The sequence below is a fragment of the Saccoglossus kowalevskii genome, chromosome 4 (assembly GCF_978046115.1).
Source record: "Saccoglossus kowalevskii chromosome 4, keSacKowa6.1, whole genome shotgun sequence".
NCBI classification, from domain to species: Eukaryota; Metazoa; Hemichordata; class Enteropneusta; family Harrimaniidae; genus Saccoglossus; species Saccoglossus kowalevskii.
This window is the reverse complement of record NC_140644.1, coordinates 33,269,054-33,291,104: the sequence shown is the minus strand read 5'-3', so window position 1 is coordinate 33,291,104 and position 22,051 is coordinate 33,269,054. Positions and strand designations below refer to the sequence as shown.

The 22,051-nt window shown below is 34.2% G+C and overlaps 1 protein-coding gene and 1 long non-coding RNA gene across 3 annotated transcripts in view; both read right to left on the bottom strand.

Annotated features, from left to right (window-relative positions):
* Positions 1 to 3,795: 3,795 nt before the first annotated feature.
* LOC144346473 (uncharacterized) lies at positions 3,796 to 5,203 on the bottom strand. Its single transcript, XR_013419532.2, has 2 exons — positions 5,029 to 5,203; positions 3,796 to 3,956 (listed from the first exon to the last, which is right to left on the bottom strand). It is a non-coding gene; the product is annotated as an uncharacterized LOC144346473 (long non-coding RNA).
* A 6,360-nt stretch (positions 5,204 to 11,563) lies between these two features.
* Positions 11,564 to 22,051, bottom strand: part of LOC100366509 (kinesin-like protein KIF13A) — a 41,986-nt gene continuing 31,498 nt past the window's right edge. For both annotated transcript variants that reach the window (XM_085498082.1, XM_085498083.1), the window contains 6 exons: positions 19,550 to 19,646; positions 18,967 to 19,109; positions 18,322 to 18,483; positions 17,365 to 17,571; positions 13,107 to 13,257; positions 11,564 to 12,735 (listed from right to left, as the gene is read on the bottom strand). In XM_085498082.1, the coding sequence (XP_085354208.1) occupies positions 12,653 to 12,735; positions 13,107 to 13,257; positions 17,365 to 17,571; positions 18,322 to 18,483; positions 18,967 to 19,109; positions 19,550 to 19,646 (843 nt within the window). In that variant the 3' untranslated portion in view covers positions 11,564 to 12,652. The remainder of the gene's footprint in view (positions 12,736 to 13,106; positions 13,258 to 17,364; positions 17,572 to 18,321; positions 18,484 to 18,966; positions 19,110 to 19,549; positions 19,647 to 22,051) is intronic.

The following is a 22,051-nucleotide window of genomic DNA, read 5'->3' as shown; positions in this document are numbered from 1 at the left end:
ACTACAAGATATTTTAATCTTATTCCAACCTTGAAAATAGAATGCAATTTTTCCACAACATGTTTGACAGTGTCAATAGACTCACAAGGCTCATTCAACACTCCTAAATAAATCACATTTGATTTCTCAGTATTCATTGTTTCTGTGTTGGCCATAAATTCCTTTATACCTGGTAACAAAAGACCAGCATTTTCACAATGATTAACGTGCTTCATAGAACAATAGAAAAATGAATCATTTTTTACTTTGTCAATGGCTTCCTGTTCACATTTTAAAAATTTAAAATCATCAATGGATAATTGTTTTTTATCAGGAAATGAATATGAAGCAATTTGTGGTAAAAAGTGTTGTGATTCATCTAACTTTGTTTTTAGTGCTTGAACAGAAATAGATTTCTTTTTTTTTAGGTGCAGGAGGGCCATCGTCATCCTGACTTGTTTTAGCAACATGAAATAATTGAGTCCCATAGACTTCTATCATTGTTTTGCCCAATAAAATTGGATCAAGAAGTCTAGCATTAATAGTAAACCATGGTTGCAAAATATCGTTGTTGGTTTGATCTATTAAATCATGGGTATCATTATATCTGAGCTCTGATAATAACAACATATATTCACCATTGAGTAATCTTTTAACATAAAATGGTTCTACATTTACGAACTTTGTCCCCACAGACCATATAATTTGTTTATCACTTCCAAATATTTTTACTGGACATTTTAAAAGGTACGACAAACACAGCAGTTCAAGATAGTCACCTTTTATGGAAGAACTTTGGAGTTTGTTGGCTCTTGTCATGAAGTCATGACACTCCAAAGAAAGAAGAAACAATTGGTCATCACTAGAAATATGTTTTTCAAAATAGTTTACATTCTGATCCAAGGCCAATTCTGTGCCAAGACGTTGTTTGATCATATTTGCCAAATTAGACTCCAAGTCAGTCAGTGACTGATCTACAGGTTGCCCATCATCATTTCGTACACATTGCCGTAACATTTTATTACAACACACAGCAATACATCTAAACAGATTAAGAGAATCCGACTTCACTTTAATTAATTTTAGTTCATCATAACTAACATTTCTTGTACTCCCTCGTATGAAATCATCAACAGAATTTTTTAGCAAAGTTGGTTTAGGTTCCACTGCCTGGTAAGAAGTGGCATGGATTCCCCTGTTTTTAAAGGATGGTGTGACAGTTGCATAAGGTTGGCCTATGTCAATATTGTCTAATGAGGCTATAGCAAATGCATCAGGTGTGAAACTGCTCTCAAACTGTTCTGTCAACATATCTAAAATCACCTTGTTCATATGTACCCTTGCTGTATCTTTAGATGAAATAATACCAAACGAATTTAACAATGACATCAATTTTGTAGAGCCTGAATAGGTATCTACACAATCACTAAGTAACAGGTGAATAGGATATGAACATTCATTATTTGACATATATAGCAAGTGGCATACATTAAAAAAAATCCTTAAATATCTTTTATGCTTATTTATTGATGTTTCTTTATAAAAGCCGATGTAATGCTCAGTCCACTTGAAACTATTTTTAAACATTTCTGATCTCTCAGTTTTATTTTGAGTAATCAAAAATACAAAATTCCATAGAACTGGATCAATTTTTTTCCCAATATCAAATATATTGATGTCAGTAAGGGAAGTGCAGCCCTTATACTTTTCAGTAAACTCTGCTGCCTGTTCATGCAGCCTAGTACACAAATTCTCAGCTGCAGTACTCAGGAAGGCATTGGAATCTGGTAATGCAGTAGAAGTTTGCTTTGAAATCTGCTTCGATAAAAACTCACAACTTTCTTGCAATTTTTCAATTGTTGCCTTTGAGTGGTAGTATTGCCGGTGTAAGATATCTCTGACATTTACACCAAACCTAAGTAGCAAGGTACTGTACCTAGAATTTACATTTCCTTTTTCATGTATTGTTGACAACTGTATATGAGAAAAAAATTTTGTCATTTCTGTTTTTAATGAAAATAGAGATTTGTCAGTAAAATAACAGAGTGGATGTGTATTGGAGTCTCTCTGACTGTACAAAGTTGTCACTATACTGACATACTTATTTTTTACCTCTGTCATTAACAATGGTTGACTTGCCAGAATCTTTTGACCAACAAAGCAAGAAGTCTTACAAATGGCATATTCCTCCAAGTCTCCAGAGGTAGAATAGTTGGCAAGCTTTTCTGCCAAGCCTTCCACAATTGTCACTAACTCACTAGTTACAGATAAAATACCCCCTTTTTGCTTAGTTATTCTGTCACTGGTATGAAATAACTTCATATAACATGGTTGACATAGAGGAGAAGCTTTGTCAAGATAAAGACCAGGAAAGTCACCATGTTCACTTAAAAAAGCTTGAAGAATTTCTAAATTTGGTGGATTTCTTATTCGTCCAATTATTATCTTATTACAATCTGGCATGCAACAGTGTATTAGATTTCTTCTTTTCCATGTTTGATAATGAGTTTCACAAAGCGACAAGGAAGTAGGAATTGAATCTGTCTGTGTCTGGGTATGTATGTTAAATAAACCCACAAACAATGATGCATCCTCCACAGTTGTATCATGGGAGCTAGACTCACTACAGATAAAGCACGTTTTTTCCTTTCGCTTTCTACCGTCAGGCTTATTTTGATCCTGACCAACATTTTTGAATGCTATACCAATCTGTCTGTCACAGGCAGGACAGATACAACAACTTTTAACAATGCCATATTTTGTTTGTAACCAATCAAGGTATTCAGATGGTTTTGTGGATTTATGATACCATCTAGTTGCTTGTTTTACCCCACATTTAGAGCAGGGTCCACATTTTTTTTTCTCTGGATGGACTTGTTCAGCCTGTGACCGACCACCTCCATGTCCTGAAATATTGATGACAACATCCACAACTGGTGGGAAAGTAATATTTTTTTCATCATAGAGAGGTTTTCCTAAATAAAATAATTTGAACTTTCCTAGTTTTAAACCAAACTGTGAACAAATAGATGAGCGAATACTCCACCCACAAGTGTTAGAAACCTTCAGTTTCTCCCTTCTACCATCAATGTTTACAACAATTTTTGACAAATCTGTATGCTTAGAGGATACTTTTTTTTTTAATTTTTGAGAAAATTGCAAACACATTTGTTTTCTTTTTAAATCTTGTTCTGTTAGCATATCATCATAATGCAATTTTTTAGTCAATATCAATAACTGCTGTAATCTTTTGTTAATAACAGCTTTTTGGATTCGACCATCACATTTAGTCAATTTAATTTTTTTCAGTTGTCGCTTATAATAGAGAATTTGTTTTACAAGAGGTGAATACTGCTTCATGTAATCTCTCTTTGATTTGTATTTGTTCTGCATGGTATGCACAAACTTCAAGTGCATTTTTCTTACATATTGCTTGAATGCTGTTTGATGTAATTTAGAACCTAATCTTAATTTCAGTAATCTATAATGAGTCAATTTTTCAATTACAATCAGCTTACTGTAAACATCACCAGAACTACATTTTCTACAACTTAGATACAGCTCCTCAATTTTTTTCAAGCAGTCCTTGCTCGTTGATGTCAGAACACTACAGTGTTTAAATAAAACCATTTTCAATCAACTTGCCTTAAATATGAATGAAGGGAAAAATATTTAACCACACAAACTCCAGAAACTGTATAGCAAATGTAGGAACTATACAACCAAAGAAAAACACCCTGTACTACAGTACAGAACTGTATACCAGAGAACAATGTTACTTGAAAAATGCAGAATAAAGACAGTCCAACCACAGAATAAAGATTTAGCAACCAATGATATATTTAACAAAAAACAATACAGTGATAAAGTCAGGAACGTATATAAGGATATTTGGATAAACGCTTTCTTTGTTGTGTCTACAGCAAGATCCACTGAGTCGGCACTGACATCACAAGAAACTACTGGGTATATAAATCCTGAAATTAAGCAAAGCAAGAATTAAATTACAAACTGTATAGCATTCCCATCCCCAAAAATATTTATGAAAAACAATGAATGACCATATCAGGACATAACATAAATGACATGTTAAAACTATCAACAAATGACAGACAAATGATTTCCCCCTGACATTTCCCTGATCAGGTACATAATTTCCCTGTTCCTTAAACTCTACAGATTACAATCAAAGGGGCATCCCCAAACACAATTTTCATTGCTACATACATGTTGGCCATCATTTTGTTGCAAACAATAGACTGATCAGTAAAATGTTTAGTTGTTCAGAAAATGAATATGTTGTTTACACTTCTATTCAACAAATTACGAAATCTGGCAGCCAACAAGTGGTGACAACTAAACCATGTACATGTTTTTAAGAAGGTTCTATTGCATGCCTATAAAATTATTTACCACTCTATCTCAAAATATTTCCCTGATTTTTTTATTTTTTTTTCCAAATTCCCTGATTTTTCCATGCAGGGAATTTCCTTTTCACCCTTTTCCTTGATTTTCCTGTTTTCCCTGACCTATGGGATTTCTGAAATTACCTCATTTTATCATGGGGAAATGCATGCACATTTCCAAAAATTATTTAACACATTAACTCTAACAGTAACATGTAAATATTTTATCAGGATATTTTATCGGTAAAATAACTAGTGATGAAACTAAATATGCTTCTATAATGGTCGAGGTCAATTTTAGTTAGCACTGATATGCCCTGCTACATATGTGATCCATATGTACATGCAGTAAGTATAGAGCGACGCCATCTTGAATTGAGATAACTGGTCCATTTCGTATCACCACTTTGACGTCGATTTTCTAATGAAAATCAGCCTTGAGCCACAACATTTTTAATAAAACCTATTTAATCTGTGTTTGAACTTTCAATTGCCATGATTTATTGCACCAAATTATGCTTAGCTTGTATTCTCGGCAAACATTTATCGGCCTTTGATTTACGATGTGATAGCGTACGCCCGATTCAGATTTCACACAAGAAATTACTAAAACAACTAAAAACACTTATTTACAAGTACTTACCAACAATAATTCACCAACAAAACTCCAAGTGAGTGTAAACGTTTGGAAGTATTACTGAAAATCGCCGGAAGAAAAATACTCGTGAGTAGGCCAACCGTCATAGACTGGATTGAGGGCGCTGTTCAAAATCAAACCTAATTCTCATTTACATATGTAAATGAGGTACTCTCCATTCAGCCTGTCAATGCAAAAAATAGTGAAACACGAGGCTCACGCTGAGGGCCCACATAAGGTGTTGCAATAGTGTAAATATAACAAAGCCAAACACCGATTGTTTCCTTTGCTAGATAAAATCAATGTACAGAATAATCTGATGAAACATCTAAAGTAAACTAGGATATATTAGAGTAATGAATTCGTAATTTCCGACGAAAAGGGCCGGGAAAAAATACCGCTCATAACAAACCACCGTCATAACAAATCACCGTGCTGAGGGGGCGGTGAACAAATGAGACACCGATTGTCAAATTGTTTTGGTAATCATCGCATGTCGATTCATGTCATTTGAACAGGGTACCCTGACACAAAAATAAGGTAAACCAGCTTACTTAGTGATAATGATTTTGTGATTTCCCACACGAAGGACGTTCTCAGAAATAATCCGACATGCTGATCAGCCCACCAACAATCGGCACCAAAATTGATCACTCCTGTCACGGTAAATTCGGTATGTTTCACGAGCTTTTTTTTCTCCAAATCCCAACATGAATTTACACATGTAGGCGAATTTTGTCCGCCCTGTGTAAATAGATATTTTTACTGGGAATGTGCCCCATTTTACGTACGAGAAGCCCTTATACGTATACCAAATTTTGACAAATTTAGTAATGAAAATAAATTCATATCATTACTAAGTGACGAGAAAATGTCTATTCCTTTAGCGCAATATTTAAAAAACTGTTTTAATACAAGACAGCAGCACCTACATAAACTAAGCCAGTAATACATTCCTTGTATTCAAATTATTATCTTTTTTTTTTTATGCCTTTTTGTTCCCTTACTTTTTATGTGGTTATTTTTCTTTTACTAATATCTGATTTGTAACCCTTTTCATCCCCTCCGGGGGATGTTGTGTGTTAATAAATAAATAAATAAAAATACACAACGACGTAGTCATCAACACACAGACATCTTATACCTACTAATCGACATGATAGCTTCGTAATTTGGGGAAGGTGGGGGTGAAAGTGCACCATGCAAGTTTCCAAATGTGTAAAGGAAAATAAAGGAAAGAAGTACAATACAATGTTGGTAAGCGATACAAAGGAAATATCTCCTTACGGCAGCGACTTGATACAACCACAGGGAGCCCAGGAACTATGATCAACTGTACGCACTCCCTATGAGCGCGCGGGGGGGGGGGGGGGGTATCGGCTGGTATCTAGTGTAAGAAATAGACAAGGGATGAAGGCTCCAGCCAGCTCACATTTTTTAAACTCGAAAAAACAGACGAAAAGAATGAAAAATAAAATCTAAAAAAAAATACCAGGTTGAAGAATATTAGTTGCTCCTTCAAATTTCGCCAAAGCCTTACCTACATTTTACCGATATCTGCAGAATAAATCAAGAAAACTGCAGAAATTTACTCCATTTAGGAATTCCTAACGGTTTGCCCGAACGCATGGCACAGTTGGAGGCGTGGCCTGTTCAGTATTTGTCACATGGAGGTCACGACTCGGTTAGCCTTGCTCAACTGGTTCGTAACCAGTCTTGTGATTGGTTGTTGACAAATGCTGAACAGGCCACGCCTCCAACGGTGTCGTGCGTTCGGACTAACCGTTAGGAATTCCTAAATGGAGTCAATTTGTGTAGTTTTCTTGATTTATTCTGCAGATATCGGTAAAATGTAGGTAAGGCTTTGGCGAAATTCGAAGGAGCAACTAATATTCTTTAACCTGGTATTTTTTTAGATTTTATTTTTTATTTTTTCGTCTGTTTTTTCGAGTTTGAAAAATGTGAGCTGGCTGGAGCCTTCATCCCTTGTCTATTTCTTACACTAGATACCAGCCGATACCCCCCCCCCCCCGCTCATAGAGACTGCGTATTACAGTTGATTATAGTCCCTGGGTTCCCTGTGATACAACTACATTGATGCTGGAGAGTACCATATTTGTTCTCGCGTTCAATAATACGGTGATAAATCAGGATTCACAAGTACAACGAATTTACACAACATTTTACCATGAAATCGAACCTACCAACCTTTTTCATATCTTCAACACTGCCATGGTTTTGGCGATGATGAATCTCACATTCATTATTTTCTTGACTGGGCTCACACAGGGTTCAATGTTCCGAGGCTTGAATGTAATTGTACACCACACGTGAATGTAAACTAGCTTGCACAGTAATTCGTTTCACAGTCATTGAGGTTATACATTTGTTCAATTACTTATTAATTTATTTACTTATACGATAATAAAAAATCATACATGTAATTTCTTAGACCTTTTCATAATGTAAACTGATACATTTCATCTCCCGAGCGCTTGCTTCGTTTTTGTACAAGACACTGGAAATAACAAAATGGCCGACACCATCATAAATTGCTGGTCATAACAAATAGAATACTCATGCGCATCATTATGCAAATTAGTCCACTCACCGATTCCTACTAGTTGTATTCATGCAATTAAAAAAATACATAAAAAATGCTAAATTTTAATTAAAATGTAAAATGCAACAATGAATTGCAGCAGCCAATCATTAGTAACATTCTTACCAAGTTACATTAAAATCGTTTTAATGCTTTTTGAGATATAACTGAACTAGCTTAAAATTCACACATTATTATGCAGATGAGCTCATTAATATGCATGGCTGTCAACCAAAAACTAATCAAATCTGCGCATTGCCCCAGACAAGCTATATACCAAGTTTCATTGAAATCCGAACATTGGTTCTTGAGATATCGATGGAACAGACACACACACACACAGACAGACACACTAACTGCAAAGACTCCCTTTTTGTGCTTCGCACACGGGAGTCAAAAATGTATGTAGAATGCATCAACGTCGGATGAAGATCGAGTTGCTTTGACGACGTGCGATGCCAAACGGTATCTCATATAAAAGACGACAAAAGCAGAATATTTTCTCGCACCACACTATCTCTATCGTCTGCTACTATTTGTAGTGAATTTCTATGGACCTCTCGAAATCAAAAGGTGGTAGTCATCGCGCCGCGCATGTGCGACATTCGTGTTGATAAACATTGATTTTCCCACAATCCAATGCGATTTTCTAATGAAATCCCAAGTACGAGTTTTGCCCTGGGCATTAATTACCACCGGCAACTCCTTCCAATCACCAACAAACACCAAATTCAAGCTTAGTAACTTTTCGGTTTGTACTTGTTGGCGTGCGCAACAATCGCCATCTTAGCTTATACGAGACCCAAATCTGGCGAATGCGTGGCAAATTTGTTGCAAAAAACAAAGGATCATGTTTCCGGTATCATTTTTTTCATTCAAAAACCAGTGATGAAGCAGCGTTGTTACGTAACTGGCATTGCTAAATGTTCCAATCAGCTCACACGGCCCACAAAGTCAAAATAATATTTATGAACAGAACATTGACTTTGATTTACTAATACCAGAAAACCCATTTTTTCATGCCAAGTAACATCCAACGGCATTATAAATCCTGACTTTTCACACACGCATAACCAAAACGGTCTCATGTAGTCACGGCAGCCACACTGTATATGAAAGTTGAGAAGAGATATACCAAACAACTGTACATTGACGCATGACCCTTTGCTTCTGAGCATGCTCAATTCAATCGAAGCTGCTATTTTGGAAACGTGAATAAACTTGCTGGTCTACCGCGAAAGAGAAATATTTCTATTGATCGTTTTTTTATAGAAACTTTGAACAAAAAACAGGCAAGTTTTATTCTGAAATCATACAACTGTGATGTTCTTGTCTACTCTCAATGTTTTTGGGCATTTTTGATTTGGTTTAAAGCTTTAATATCCCCTCTTTGTGGCATGAAAATGGAATGTGATTGATATGACATGGGACACCGTCCCTCAACACCCGGTTAAGAAACGCTATTGCCTAAATGTGTTATTCCCTCAATCATCCAGGCGATGCGCGTTTCGCTCAAACCAACTAACAGTGACGTCTCAGCGTCACTGTACACTTTCAACTCTACGTTTAGTTGTCACCGTCACGACTTGTCTGCGATCTGACCGTTTATTATCGTCTCGTGATCACAGCAAAAATCAAAGAAAGCTTAGAAAGAACTCACATGTGTTGAGATTATTGGAGACACATTAAAAATAATTCGAAATTACTTGTACTTGAGATACTGATGGAAAAGCTGAAAACTAATTATGCAAATCATAAAATTAATAAATCTATCTATTGTAGTATCATAATTTTATACTAGCTATTATCTGTAATGTATTAGCTTAGATTGTTTTTTTTGTTTTTTTTATTATCTATTTTCTGTTTTGTAACCTTTTATTCCTTTTTAAACTTTTGTAACCATTGCCAATCCCTCCGGGGAATGTGTAAGTGTTAATAAAATTATTATTATTATTATTATTAATATAAACAGATTTGAATGTAAAACTAATGAAGTCTCTGCACAATGTAACAGACCATCGATGTACCAAGTTTTATTAAAATGTGATGAAAACAAAAAAATTATGAATTATTATGCTAATTAGGGAATTAATATGAACAGATTTTAATCCCAAACTAACCAGGTTTGTACATTGTTCTAGAGCATCCTTGTACTAAGTTTCACTAAAATGGAATAATTAGTACTTTAGATATCAGTGTGACAGCTTAAAATTGGGTGATTAATATGCATAAGTATTTACTGAAAACTAATTGTGTCTCTGCATAGTTCTAGACTCATTAAATGTGATTAGTACTCAAGATATCAGTGGAAAATATCAGCTTAAAATTGGTTAATTATGCAAATTAGGTAATTAGTATGTACAGATTTAACCCACCATCAATCAGGTATGTCTATTATCCTACAGCATCCATGTACAAAGTTTCATTGAAATGTGATGATCAGTACTTAAGATATCAGTGTGTAAGTTGATAATTGGTTAATTATGCAAATTAGGTAATTAATATGCATAAATATTTACCGGAACCCAATTGGGTCTCTGCATAGTTCTAGATTCATTAAATGTGATGATTAGTACTAGAGATATCAGTGGAAAAGCCTAACATGGGTTAATTATGCAAATTAGGTAATTAATATGCAAGAATTGTTACAAAAACCTAATCAAATCTGCACACAAGTTCAGAGCATCTATGTACCAAGTTTCATCAAAATCCAATTAGTGGTTGTTTAGATATCAGTGGAACAGCTAAAAATTAGCTAATTATCATGCAAATTAGGTAATTAATATGCACAGATTTTTACCAAAACCTAATCAAATCTGCGTATTGGCCCAGAGCATCTATGCACCAAGTTTCATCAAAAACCGATGTATGGTTCTTGAGATAGCAGTGGAACAGACATACACACACACACACACACATACATACAGACACACTAACTGCAAAGAGTCAACAAAGTAGGTTCTGCGCATGTGGAGTCTTGTTTACGCAAAGAGTTATGGATAAAATTACGTCATACGATATGCTGAGTTATATCAGCTCCGATATTTCTGATATTTCCGGTAACTCGATGCAGGAGGATCAAAAAGATAAACATCGAAACGCATATACAGACAATAGAAGTCAAATCGCTTCTTAACCGGATGTTGAGGTACGGTGCATGGGATAACCAGTGACTGCACAATATTAGTCAACATACACCTGCCTAGTGACAATCTGTGCAAGTAGCCAATCACAGACTGTGATGCAGCACATGATTTCTTGCATTAATCTGAGAAAAATCCATGGTTACAAGGCTATAAATTTCATACTGCAAACTTGAAAATTCCAGTGTGTTGTTGAATGGGTGAAGTTGTTATGCAGATGCGGCCCTGGTCTCAGAGTGGTTAGTGGAAATTAGTAAATGATTTGTTGATGGGGAAATTATGTTGACCTTGCAAATTAAGCAGCCAGTGTAGCTTACACTATGGAAGGTACGAGTACAGGAGAGAGGATCAAAGGTTTTTATCCGATTTATAACTTTTGTTTCTCTTGTTTCAAGTCTTATTGCCATTGTTTATTTGTCCTTACATGCGCAGAACTTGTTATTGGGATAGAATATTATTTTACAAGAATCTGCGATTTGGTCATCTTGTGTGACTTTGATGTCAATTTATCTCTGTAAAACGCTGACTGTTTCAGAGCTTACCTGAATGTTAATTATTTACATAATCTCATTATCGGAATGTTTAGTAAGTAAATAAATCAAAGTGATCATGGAACATGGGAAAACAATAGCGTGCTCTCTCCTGTCCTTTTTATTTCCATGCTAACACCACAGGACATCAGGGATTTGTTTTGGGCTATGCCCTCACAACTTTCCCCTTATCCCATTGTGTTTCCTACACATGGACTAAGATAATGAAGTAACACAGAATTATTGTAAAACACATCTAGACAATGTTATATACCAATATTTATCAGAAATTCATAATATATACAGATACAAATACAATAAAAAATATTCAAAATGCAATGACCAGCATGCATTTTTGATCCTTTACACTACAAAATGTTTAGGTCAACAAATAGTACATAAAAACTATGACTTTGTAAGACAATAAAATATTATATATTATGCTGTGACTAAAGCATGAAACTACATTACAGTTCTTAAGTTTTATAGACATTCTGTTTACAAATTGTGAAAATTTAACCAATCCATCTGTAAGAAAATGTGGTTGCACATAAACACTTTGTAAATGTGAATTTCCCTGTAGGAAACAGTGTTTAATATATTGATACAAGGGTACATCAATCAGATTAAAGGCCCAAAAATACTTTTGATTAACAGTTGTTTTTACTTTGCTACAGCAATGTGTACAAGAAAGCTTGTACAAAGAAGAAAACACACAGTCAAGTTTTGCAATATGTTTTGTTCATCCATTCACACTACCATCCATTTGATGCAATTGTCTGATTTAAATAAAAATTCAAGGATTTCCTGGTTGGTAATGGCTGCCTTTAATTGACAGCCATTAGATTGAAATGCAGCAGATACAATGTTTCAAAGAAGCAAAGATTCAAATGACAAGACTAAATACTATAACAATTATGCAATGATGGACAACTGCACCAGCCTCCGAAGAGTAATAATGGATAGGATTAACATAATGACACAAGTACAAAATATAAATACTACTTATTTGTAGACTAAACTAGATTATAACTACTTACTCAATGCTAATTTGATGGTCACTAACTCCTATAAAGAAAATAGTGATGTAATCTGAGTCAGTGTGCATCTTAAGCAAACTAAAAAAAATAAGCAAACCATGTAAGCTTGTTGTAATTCAATTATGAATTAGTAATTTGTTTACATGACCATTATTTAATGACTAAGTTGACTATGTCTGTTTGTACTATTCATTATATCTATGGTCAATGCTTTGTGAAACATAATCATATTTTATCACCATATACAATTTTTGTGTGGTCTGTACAACTGTAATATGTTCCCAGTGCCGTAATGAGAGTAAGTATGGCACAATATTAAGATCTAGCCTGGGAAGATGAAGGTCTGCTTGGTTTTCCACCACCACCCATAGATACCCTGTCTTTCAGCTCAGCAATCTCTGTAATTTAACAACATATATCATTATACAATGTTACAATCAATCTTCATCAAGTATAATAATTTGCTGATCTAAGAATCCAAACAATTACATTGATAACACAGGGTTCTCCAAAAAAAGTATCAAAACCATGAGGCAAATTAGCATATTATTTTTATGTGAACTTGGGACTTATAAGCATTATTCTTTGTTTAGATAAAATCTATATTAAACTTCATGTCAGTAAATTGTCATATTCTTTTGCATTGTTTGATTTATAACAAATGTATTATTTTAATTAAAATATTGGTCATTTTAAAGATCCCCTGTCACTGACAGCTTGCTATCTGTCCAACATTTACACACTCACTACAGCAAGAAACTGCTCATACCTTGCTTTAATGCTTGATTTTCTTGCATTAATTCAGAGTTTCTTGTGGAGAGAAAGACAGCATCCTGGATGGATTCTTCAAGTAATGAGCGATATCTCTGCTCTAATGCAGCTTTCTGTTCCTCAAACACTTCTCGATAGTTCCTAAAAGTCTGTATGAATCAAAGACACAGTGATGTGTTATATAATCTTTGTACAGTATGTATTGGTGAAAAAACTGTGCCTCATTAGATTAATGTTTATACTATATATACTATATACTCTTTTAGTATAATTACTATTTTCTTGTGCTATTTTTTGTCATGAGCTTGTTTGAGAGAAACAACTGAACAGAATTATCTACAACTTACTATGTTCATTAGGGCTAATGTGAAAAGGTAAACCAGACTTCTGAAATTTAGATCGGTCACACGGTCTTTGCCATTTTGGATTAAAAAAAAACTTAAAGTACTCAATTATACTTCCGCAGGTCTCAGAGATCTGAAATTGTTTGTTGTAGCATCACTGACATGAACTTTACCAAGAGATAATGAATAATAAATATAGCTCACCACATGATTTTTCACGCCATAATTTACTAACAAACAAAATAAAACGACCATAACCACATCTGACCTGAAATTTGGCTTGTACCCAGAAGTAGTTTTTGTACTACTGGTCCAATAGGTTTTGGAGATTTAAATTTGTTTGTTGTAGTATAATTGACATGTGTACAACAAATATTGTGAATAAAAACTATAGCATGATACAGTGGTTAGCGTGTTCGCAACTTATCTGGTAGGTTGTGGATTTGATTACCAGAAACGACTGTGTACTAATTAGTGCCCTGTCCTCCAAACATATGGTATTTGGTATAGAAGACTGGTTGGCACAGATACATGCACAAAATAAAAACAACAGAACAGACAGCAGTGACCAGTCCAGAAATGTCACCTTGCACAAACAATATACTACACATATTTATATCTGTGGGACAGGTAACTTTGGGTCTGCAAACCATTCCACAATTAAACATGTTTAGCGATCAAATTGGATTTTTAAGAAATTTGAAGTAATCCAATTCTAGTTATCACTGGCATATGGACTACCACGTTCATGAATAAAAACTATAGCAGCCATGCGAGGTTTACTACAAGGTTGAATCATCAGAAACACTTTTCTCATTCACCTAAAATTTGGCTAGTAGCACGTTTGTTTCAAGCTCATTAGAATTGGTTGCCTCCATGGGTCTATAAATTATGTTTCACACTGAGCAAAGTTCTTTTACAATGATTTTGAATTACAAGTAGCAATATTTTTGTACCTGGCCACATTTCTAGACATTGAAGTCATGGCTGTTTCTCCTGACTTGTTATTGTCTTATCAAGTGCATGTGTGTAACAAGTCTGTAATGCCACAAGGCATAATTTGTTTAAAACTTTGAATTCTCATCAGAAGAGCATAAAATTTGGTTGGAGCTAATTACATGTGCGCAACATAGTCTTGATACGTAATGCATATTTTTTTTAAAATCATCAAATTCTCAGCAGGCTAGCATATAATTTAGTAATTGGATGAATAGACCCCTTTTGTAGAAAAACGAGACAGGTGAGATTTTAGTCGACTTGTTTGGACTATGTCTGATTGGGTAATAAAATAATTTTATTGGTCGCCATAATGAATTAATGAAATATACAAAAATGTAGACTCAAATGTTTGATAATCAATTTCACAAGTACTACTGAATTGTAAAATGTTTTTTATCATCTATACCTCGCATAACTTCAACTCTTAAAAGCACACTGATTAGTCACATGGTTCGATGGCAATACTAGATCTTTAAAAACCTGGATGTTAGCAAACGGATGCTGGTGACATCACAGCTAGGATGATGGCTACGTTTTCAGGTTTCCATGGTAACTTGGTAATTTTCTTGATGTAGAAGAATGTCAGTAGTACTCAAAGTCAGATGATTAAATATTGTTCATTACTGTATTTATCCGGGTATAAGCCCAGGGTCCTGAACATGGAAAATTGGCAAAAAGAAGGGGTGGGCGTTTGCCAGGAGATCCCTGGCAAAAAAAAAATGAAAATTCGCGAAAATTTACAACACGCAGACCAAACTGCGGCAGGGAATAGAATGGCATATGAAAACATGCAACAGAAATAAATGAACAATATGCAACATTAGAAGTAAAACAAAAATAATGTATTGCTTATAATATGACAAATAAACCAGAAATAATAAAAATCGACAGTGAGGAATCATTTGAATTAGGATTTTCCTGCCAACAAACACACCCAATACGCGTGAACTAAAAATGAATTAAAATGTCAGGGGTTAAACTGCGTGAAATGATTTTCAGTCTTGACAAATTACGAATCTACCGTCATACAAGAACAATAATAATTTACAAATTCACACAGTAAAAATTATAAAAATTCATAGCTGTTTGAAAAAACTTCTCAGATCTTTATTTGTATGTTCATTGCCATCTTCGTCAAACTTAAAACCCTCAATGTCTAAGTCGGCGTCACTGTAGCCGTCGAACAAAATCCCTACAACTTATTCCTGAAGTTCGTTGATATCGTCCCACACAATTTGGACGTAGCACTTTTAATCCACGGATTTCGCAGTCTGTCAGCTTGACACTTTTCATTCATGTCTAATCATAATAAAGAGACAAGAAAAATGGGGTCGCTCTCATGCTGTGATGGCACACGATGCTTTTGTTTACAGTCTGGCAATCATCTTTGACCTTTATGCATTTGCTTTACTGATTGGCTAAGAATGACGTCACTACTAGTATTTCATCATAAAGGCCAAATCGTGACATTGCTTTTTTATCAGACTCGACGCTTATGAATAACGGTGAAAGTTATCATTCAGCAAGTTCCGACAGTTGGAATGTCTCATTATATGGATATCACGGTGGAATTGAAATAGGAAGTTTTTTTTTTATCCAACGACAGAAGAATAGTTTTCATGACAGAAATGCAATAGCGGTGATGAAAGATGGTAAAAAAGTCTTCGGTGTGACATTGCAAAATTGCTGGCCCCAGTTATGAATTCGCAAGCTGCTACAAACTATTTTATAAAGCCAAAATAACGTGATTTCAACCACTCTATCAGGTACGGGTTGCTACAATATTGCAACATTGGTTTCATTGTCGACGACGATACTTGCTTAGCGGCTCTCCTTATACGATTTGCTTGAATCGTTTCTAAGGAAGCACAAATTAAACGGTCAGCCCTTTTTAGGGCCACGACATATTTCAAAAAGAGAACTACCGTTTCTGCTTTAATATATAAAATTATTCTTATAGACTTGCTGACTGTTATGATTCCAAAAAAAATCAGCGGTGAACGCGCTGCCCTGAAGGCAGAAAGCTGTCACAGCTATTTTGCGTTCACCCCTTGTTTTACACAATTAATACATAATTGTTAGAAGTATCACGACAGACTTCAAGAAAGTCAACTGTTAATACAACCACAGTCAACGAATAAAAAATATTTTTTTTGTGTGTAGAAAAAGACCCCCTGGGCGTGTGCCCGGATATGACCTCAACTTCTTTATTGTGTCAAAAGTGGGGGGTGGGCGTTTGCCCAGGCATGGGCTCTTACCCGGATAAGTACTGTACTGTTTCAATGCTAAGTTTCAAGATTTCAGTAGAAAGTGATGGTTTTCCGTCATATTGAATAAATTACATGCAGCACTAATTTGTTTGCTGCTGTCTGTCCATGGTTTTTGAAAGCAGAAATAAGATAGCAAAACAAAGCATGACAGAAGTAGACAAGATCCCAAAAATGATTTCATTCCTGATAAATTGCCAACATTTATTCTTGCACAAGTCAAAACATCATATTTCAACACTCGCTATAAATGTTATATATAAAATTTGAGAAACAGTTTCTACATCAGTAAGATTAATAGATATATTTTAAGGTTTAATTTCTCAAAATCACTAATGAGCAGCACCAACAAAAATAGAAATACAATTTGTATATAAATATTTATTAGGTTTTATTGCTACTGTATGTTCTATTTTTATCAGCAATTATTTTTCTGACTGTTGGGATATGTGTGGGATTGATATTAATGGTTTGATTAGTAACAATACTCTAGTGTGTCTATTGAAATTATAGTATTGTAGTATTATATGTAAATAATAATAGGTAAGCATTTATATAGTACATTGTACCATATAACCATAAATGCTCATAGGCACTTCACAAAACTCTATATGAGTTACATGTATTTATACATTATATGAATTACCTGAAAATGTTGTAACTGCTGTATTTCAAGTTCCTCCTTATGTTGTTGATAACTTTTCTCCACATCATTAGATAGCTGTTGTTTTTCTTGGTCCAGAGCCTGCAGCTGCATTGTAACCACAGCTCTTTCCGCTCTCAGTTCGATTAATTCTGATTCTAACTGCATGATTTCTTGATTTGTGTAATTGAATCCCTGTGCCATCTTTAACTGTTAAGAAATATTCAAATAATGAATACCATTCTGTAGTTGATTGTGATCACAAGAGAAAAAAGAAATCAAATGTTACAAGGATAAAAGTGATAAAACAGGCACTTTTGAATCGCTGGGACAGCATAAAGATATCACAGTGCACCAAATAACTTTAAGCACCAAAGGGAAGTGTTCATCCCATGTTTGATATGGGACCCACAGCAAAGTGTACATTTGTGTAAAAGACACAAAATACGCTGTACATAGACTATCGCCTTTAAGTAATAAAACTTTAATTAAGTTAAATCTTGTGTTATGCATGAAATATATCTTTTAATTGAACATTATGTTGCCAAGATACAAGTGAAATATGCTAAAAATAGATTATTATAATTAGCATTACTATATTAGCTCTATTAGAAGTGCTCAAATAGAAGCACATGTAAACCAAAATTTGCATGTTTTGTGTATTGGATCATTAAAAATATGACTCACCATGACCATAGACACACCTCAGTTATTTATGTAAATACACATGTACAGTAATGCAGCAAATAGGGTATAGACGATTTTATAAAGATTATTGAATGTACAGGTTTCTGGATAGAAATATTGGAAATTTTGAATGAAATTTGGACTTTAATTTAATCAGATCTGTGTGTTTGGCTTTCCCAGTTTCCACACTGAACAGAAAGAGTCAATTTATATTGCAGCAGCTATCACTGTCTACAGACTGGAAAAATGTTGGTATGTTAAGTTTATGCATACCTGTAACTGTGCCTTCTCATGTTCTATTTCTATCTTCATTCTATCAAGTTCTTCTGCCAGCATTGCAGCATTCTCTCTTTCTTGTTTTTGTCTTTCTTCCTTCTCAATTTTTCTCCTCAATTCAGAATTGTTCCTCAAATCGGCATTCTCAGATCTCACTTCCTGATGAGAAAAACAAAAGAAACATATAACTGCCTGTAGAGGGCAGTGTAACGCACTATAGTGTGTTCAGATGTGTACATGTGTGAAAATAATTACAATTAATGCAGTCGGTGTAAGAAAACCAAAACATACAAGTTGACCCTGATATCGATTTTTTCATCTAAAAAAAAAATGAAAATTAGTAATGCTAAAATGAATTTCTGTATGTATATACTTTTTATAGATGCAGCTTCCCGTAGTAATTTGTAAGCACACCCTTCAGAATGAAACATTTTTCTTTTTAAGTCAAATAATATCTAATCATTTCACACCATATAAACAATCTCCAATCAACAGCAGGACCTAATAACATACATGTATATTTGTAGTTGATTTTCTTCTATTTACAGTTTTGCTGGAGAAATCAGTGCACATACACTATAGACAGTGTGGAATGCAAAAAAAAAAACACACTACACTAAATTAGCATTATCATCAACTAACCTCTCTTTCTCTTTTATGTTTCTCTTGTAGCTCTTTTAGTCTTCTTTTCACATCCTTTACACTATCACTCTCCTTCTTTAACTTCTCTTTTAATTCATGAATTGCAGTGACTCTGGTTTTGGTTTCAGACTCAGATGCTTTACCTGGTAACATTTATAGTTAACTTTTTTAACTTGAAAATAATTACATGACAGAGAATAACAATTGTACAACCTTTTCAAAGTAAAAGTGTCACCTTTCAGAAAATAAATAGGGATACAATATGTTTTCTAAAAATGTCATCAAAACCAGCAGGCAAATGAAATTATGTTAATTTGACCCCTAAAAAATATTAAAAAATGTTTTTTTTGTTGGGGGTGGGGTAACTATGGCATTTAAATATGACATTATGGAAAGCTCATACAAAAAGTGTATACGTGATTATGTAAATAATCAGATTCAGCAGCCTTGGATTATATCAGTAATATCAATAAGATTATAATAATGAATTCCATCAGCAATCCTTGACTAGGTTTAAATAATGCTGAATGAATCACTATGTTTAGACAGCAGACTAAAACTACAGTGTATTTCATGTGCTTACCACTTTCTGCAAGTTTGGAATAGTCCGCAATCCTGGCTTGTAAATTGTCTTTCATTTCATCAACAAGTTTACGCTTCTCTTTGTACTCCGCTAACAACTAGAACGAGTCGAAAACAAATTATGAATGAAATGTGTCATCAGTTTATGTGTAAAAGAAATGTGTCATCAGTTTATGTGTAAAAGGAATGCGTCATCAGTTTATGTGTGAAAGAAATGTGTCATCAGTTTATGTGTAAAAGGAATGCGTCATCAGTGTATGTGTAAAAGAAATGTGTCATCAGTTTATGTGTAAAAGGAATGTGTCATCAGTTTATGTGTAAAAGGAATGCGTCATCAGTGTCTGTGTAAAAGAAATGTGTCATCAGTTTATGTGTAAAAGGAATGCGTCATCAGTTTATGTGTAAAAGGAATGCGTCATCAGTGTCTGTGTAAAAGAAATGTGTCATCAGTGTATGTGTAAAAGGAATGCGTCATCAGTGTCTGTGTAAAAGAAATGTGTCATCAGTGTGTGTAAAAGAAATGTGTCATCAGTGTCTGTGTAAAAGAAATGTGTCATCAGTGTATGTGTAAAAGAAATGTGTCATCAGTTTATGTGTAAAAGGAATGCGTCATCAGTTTATGTGTAAAAGGAATGCGTCATCAGTATATGTGTAAAAGAAATGTGTCATCAGTTTATGTGTAAAAGAAATGTGTCATCAGTGTATGTGTAAAAGAAATGTGTCATCAGTTTATGTGTGAAAGAAATGTGTCATCAGTTTATGTGTGAAAGGAATGCGTCATCAGTTTATGTGTAAAAGGAATGCGTCATCAGTGTATGTGTAAAAGAAATGTGTCATCAGTTTATGTGTAAAAGAAATGTGTCATCAGTGTATGTGTAAAAGGAATGTGTCATCAGTGTATGTGTAAAAGAAATGTGTCATCAGTGTCTGTGTAAAAGGAATGCGTCATCAGTATATGTGTAAAAGGAATGCGTCATCAGTTTATGTGTAAAAGAAATGTGTCATCAGTATATGTGTAAAAGGAATGCGTCATCAGTGTATGTGTAAAAGAAATGTGTCATCAGTTTATGTGTAAAAGAAATGTGTCATCAGTGTCTGTGTAAAAGAAATGTGTCATCAGTGTATGTGTAAAAGGAATGTGTCATCAGTGTATGTGTAAAAGAAATGTGTCATCAGTGTCTGTGTAAAAGGAATGCGTCATCAGTTTATGTGTGAAAGAAATGTGTCATCAGTGTCTGTAAAAGGAATGCGTCATCAGTTTACACTGTATGTCACAAAGAAATGTGTCATCAGTGTATGTGTAAAAGGAATTTGTCATCAGTTTATGTGTAAAAGGAATGCGTCATCAGTATATGTGTAAAAGAAATGTGTCATCAGTGTCTGTGTAAAAGAAATGTGTCATCAGTGTATGTGTAAAAGAAATGTGTCATCAGTGTATGTGTAAAAGAAATGTGTCATCAGTGTATGTGTAAAAGGAATGCGTCATCAGTTTATGTGTGAAAGAAATGTGTCATCAGTGTCTGTGTAAAAGGAATGCGTCATCAGTTTATGTGTGAAACAAGCAGCCTATCGGCTGAGATAGCTCCGCTGTTAGCAATGCACATTTCAATTAAAGAACTGAAGACATCATTAGAAAATGAACAATATGAATAGTATCAAAGCAATCGGACTTACAGTTTTTAACAAGAAGTCGAAAATATCACTTTTTACCAAAAATTACAAAAATATTCACCAAAATTAGAGAATTGAAGATATCATCACAAAATGAACAAATTTGAGAGAGGTCCACATGTAGTACCTATATATGTAATATCAAAGCAATCGGACTTACAGTTTTCAACAAGAAGTCGAAAATATCACTTTTTACCAAAAATGACAAAAATATTCACCAAAATTAGAGAATTGAAGATATCATCACAAAATGAACAAATCTGAGAGAGGTCCACATGTAGTACCTATATATGTAATATCAAAGCAATCGGACTTGCGGTTTTTAACAAGAAGTCAAAAATATCACTTTTTACCAAAAATGACAAAAATATTCACCAAAATTAGAGAATTAAAGATATCATTACAAAATGAACAAATCTGAGAGAGGTCCACATGTAGTACCTATATATGTAATATCAAAGCATTTGCACTTGCGGTTTTTAACAAGAAGTCGAAAATATCAGTTTTTACCAAAAATGACAAAAATATTCACCAAAATTAGAGAATTAAAGATATCATCACGAAATGAACAAATCTGAGAGAGATCCACATGTAGTACCTATATATGTAGTATCAAAGCAATTGCACTTGCGGTTTTTAACAAGAAGTCGAAAATATCAGTTTTTACCAAAAATGAAAAAAATATTCACCAAAATTAGAGAATTGAAGATATCATCACGAAATGAACAAATCTGAGAGAGGTCCACATGTAGTACCTATATATGTAGTATCAAAGCAATTGGACTTGCGGTTTTTAACAAGAAGTCGAAAATATCAGTTTTTACCAAAAATG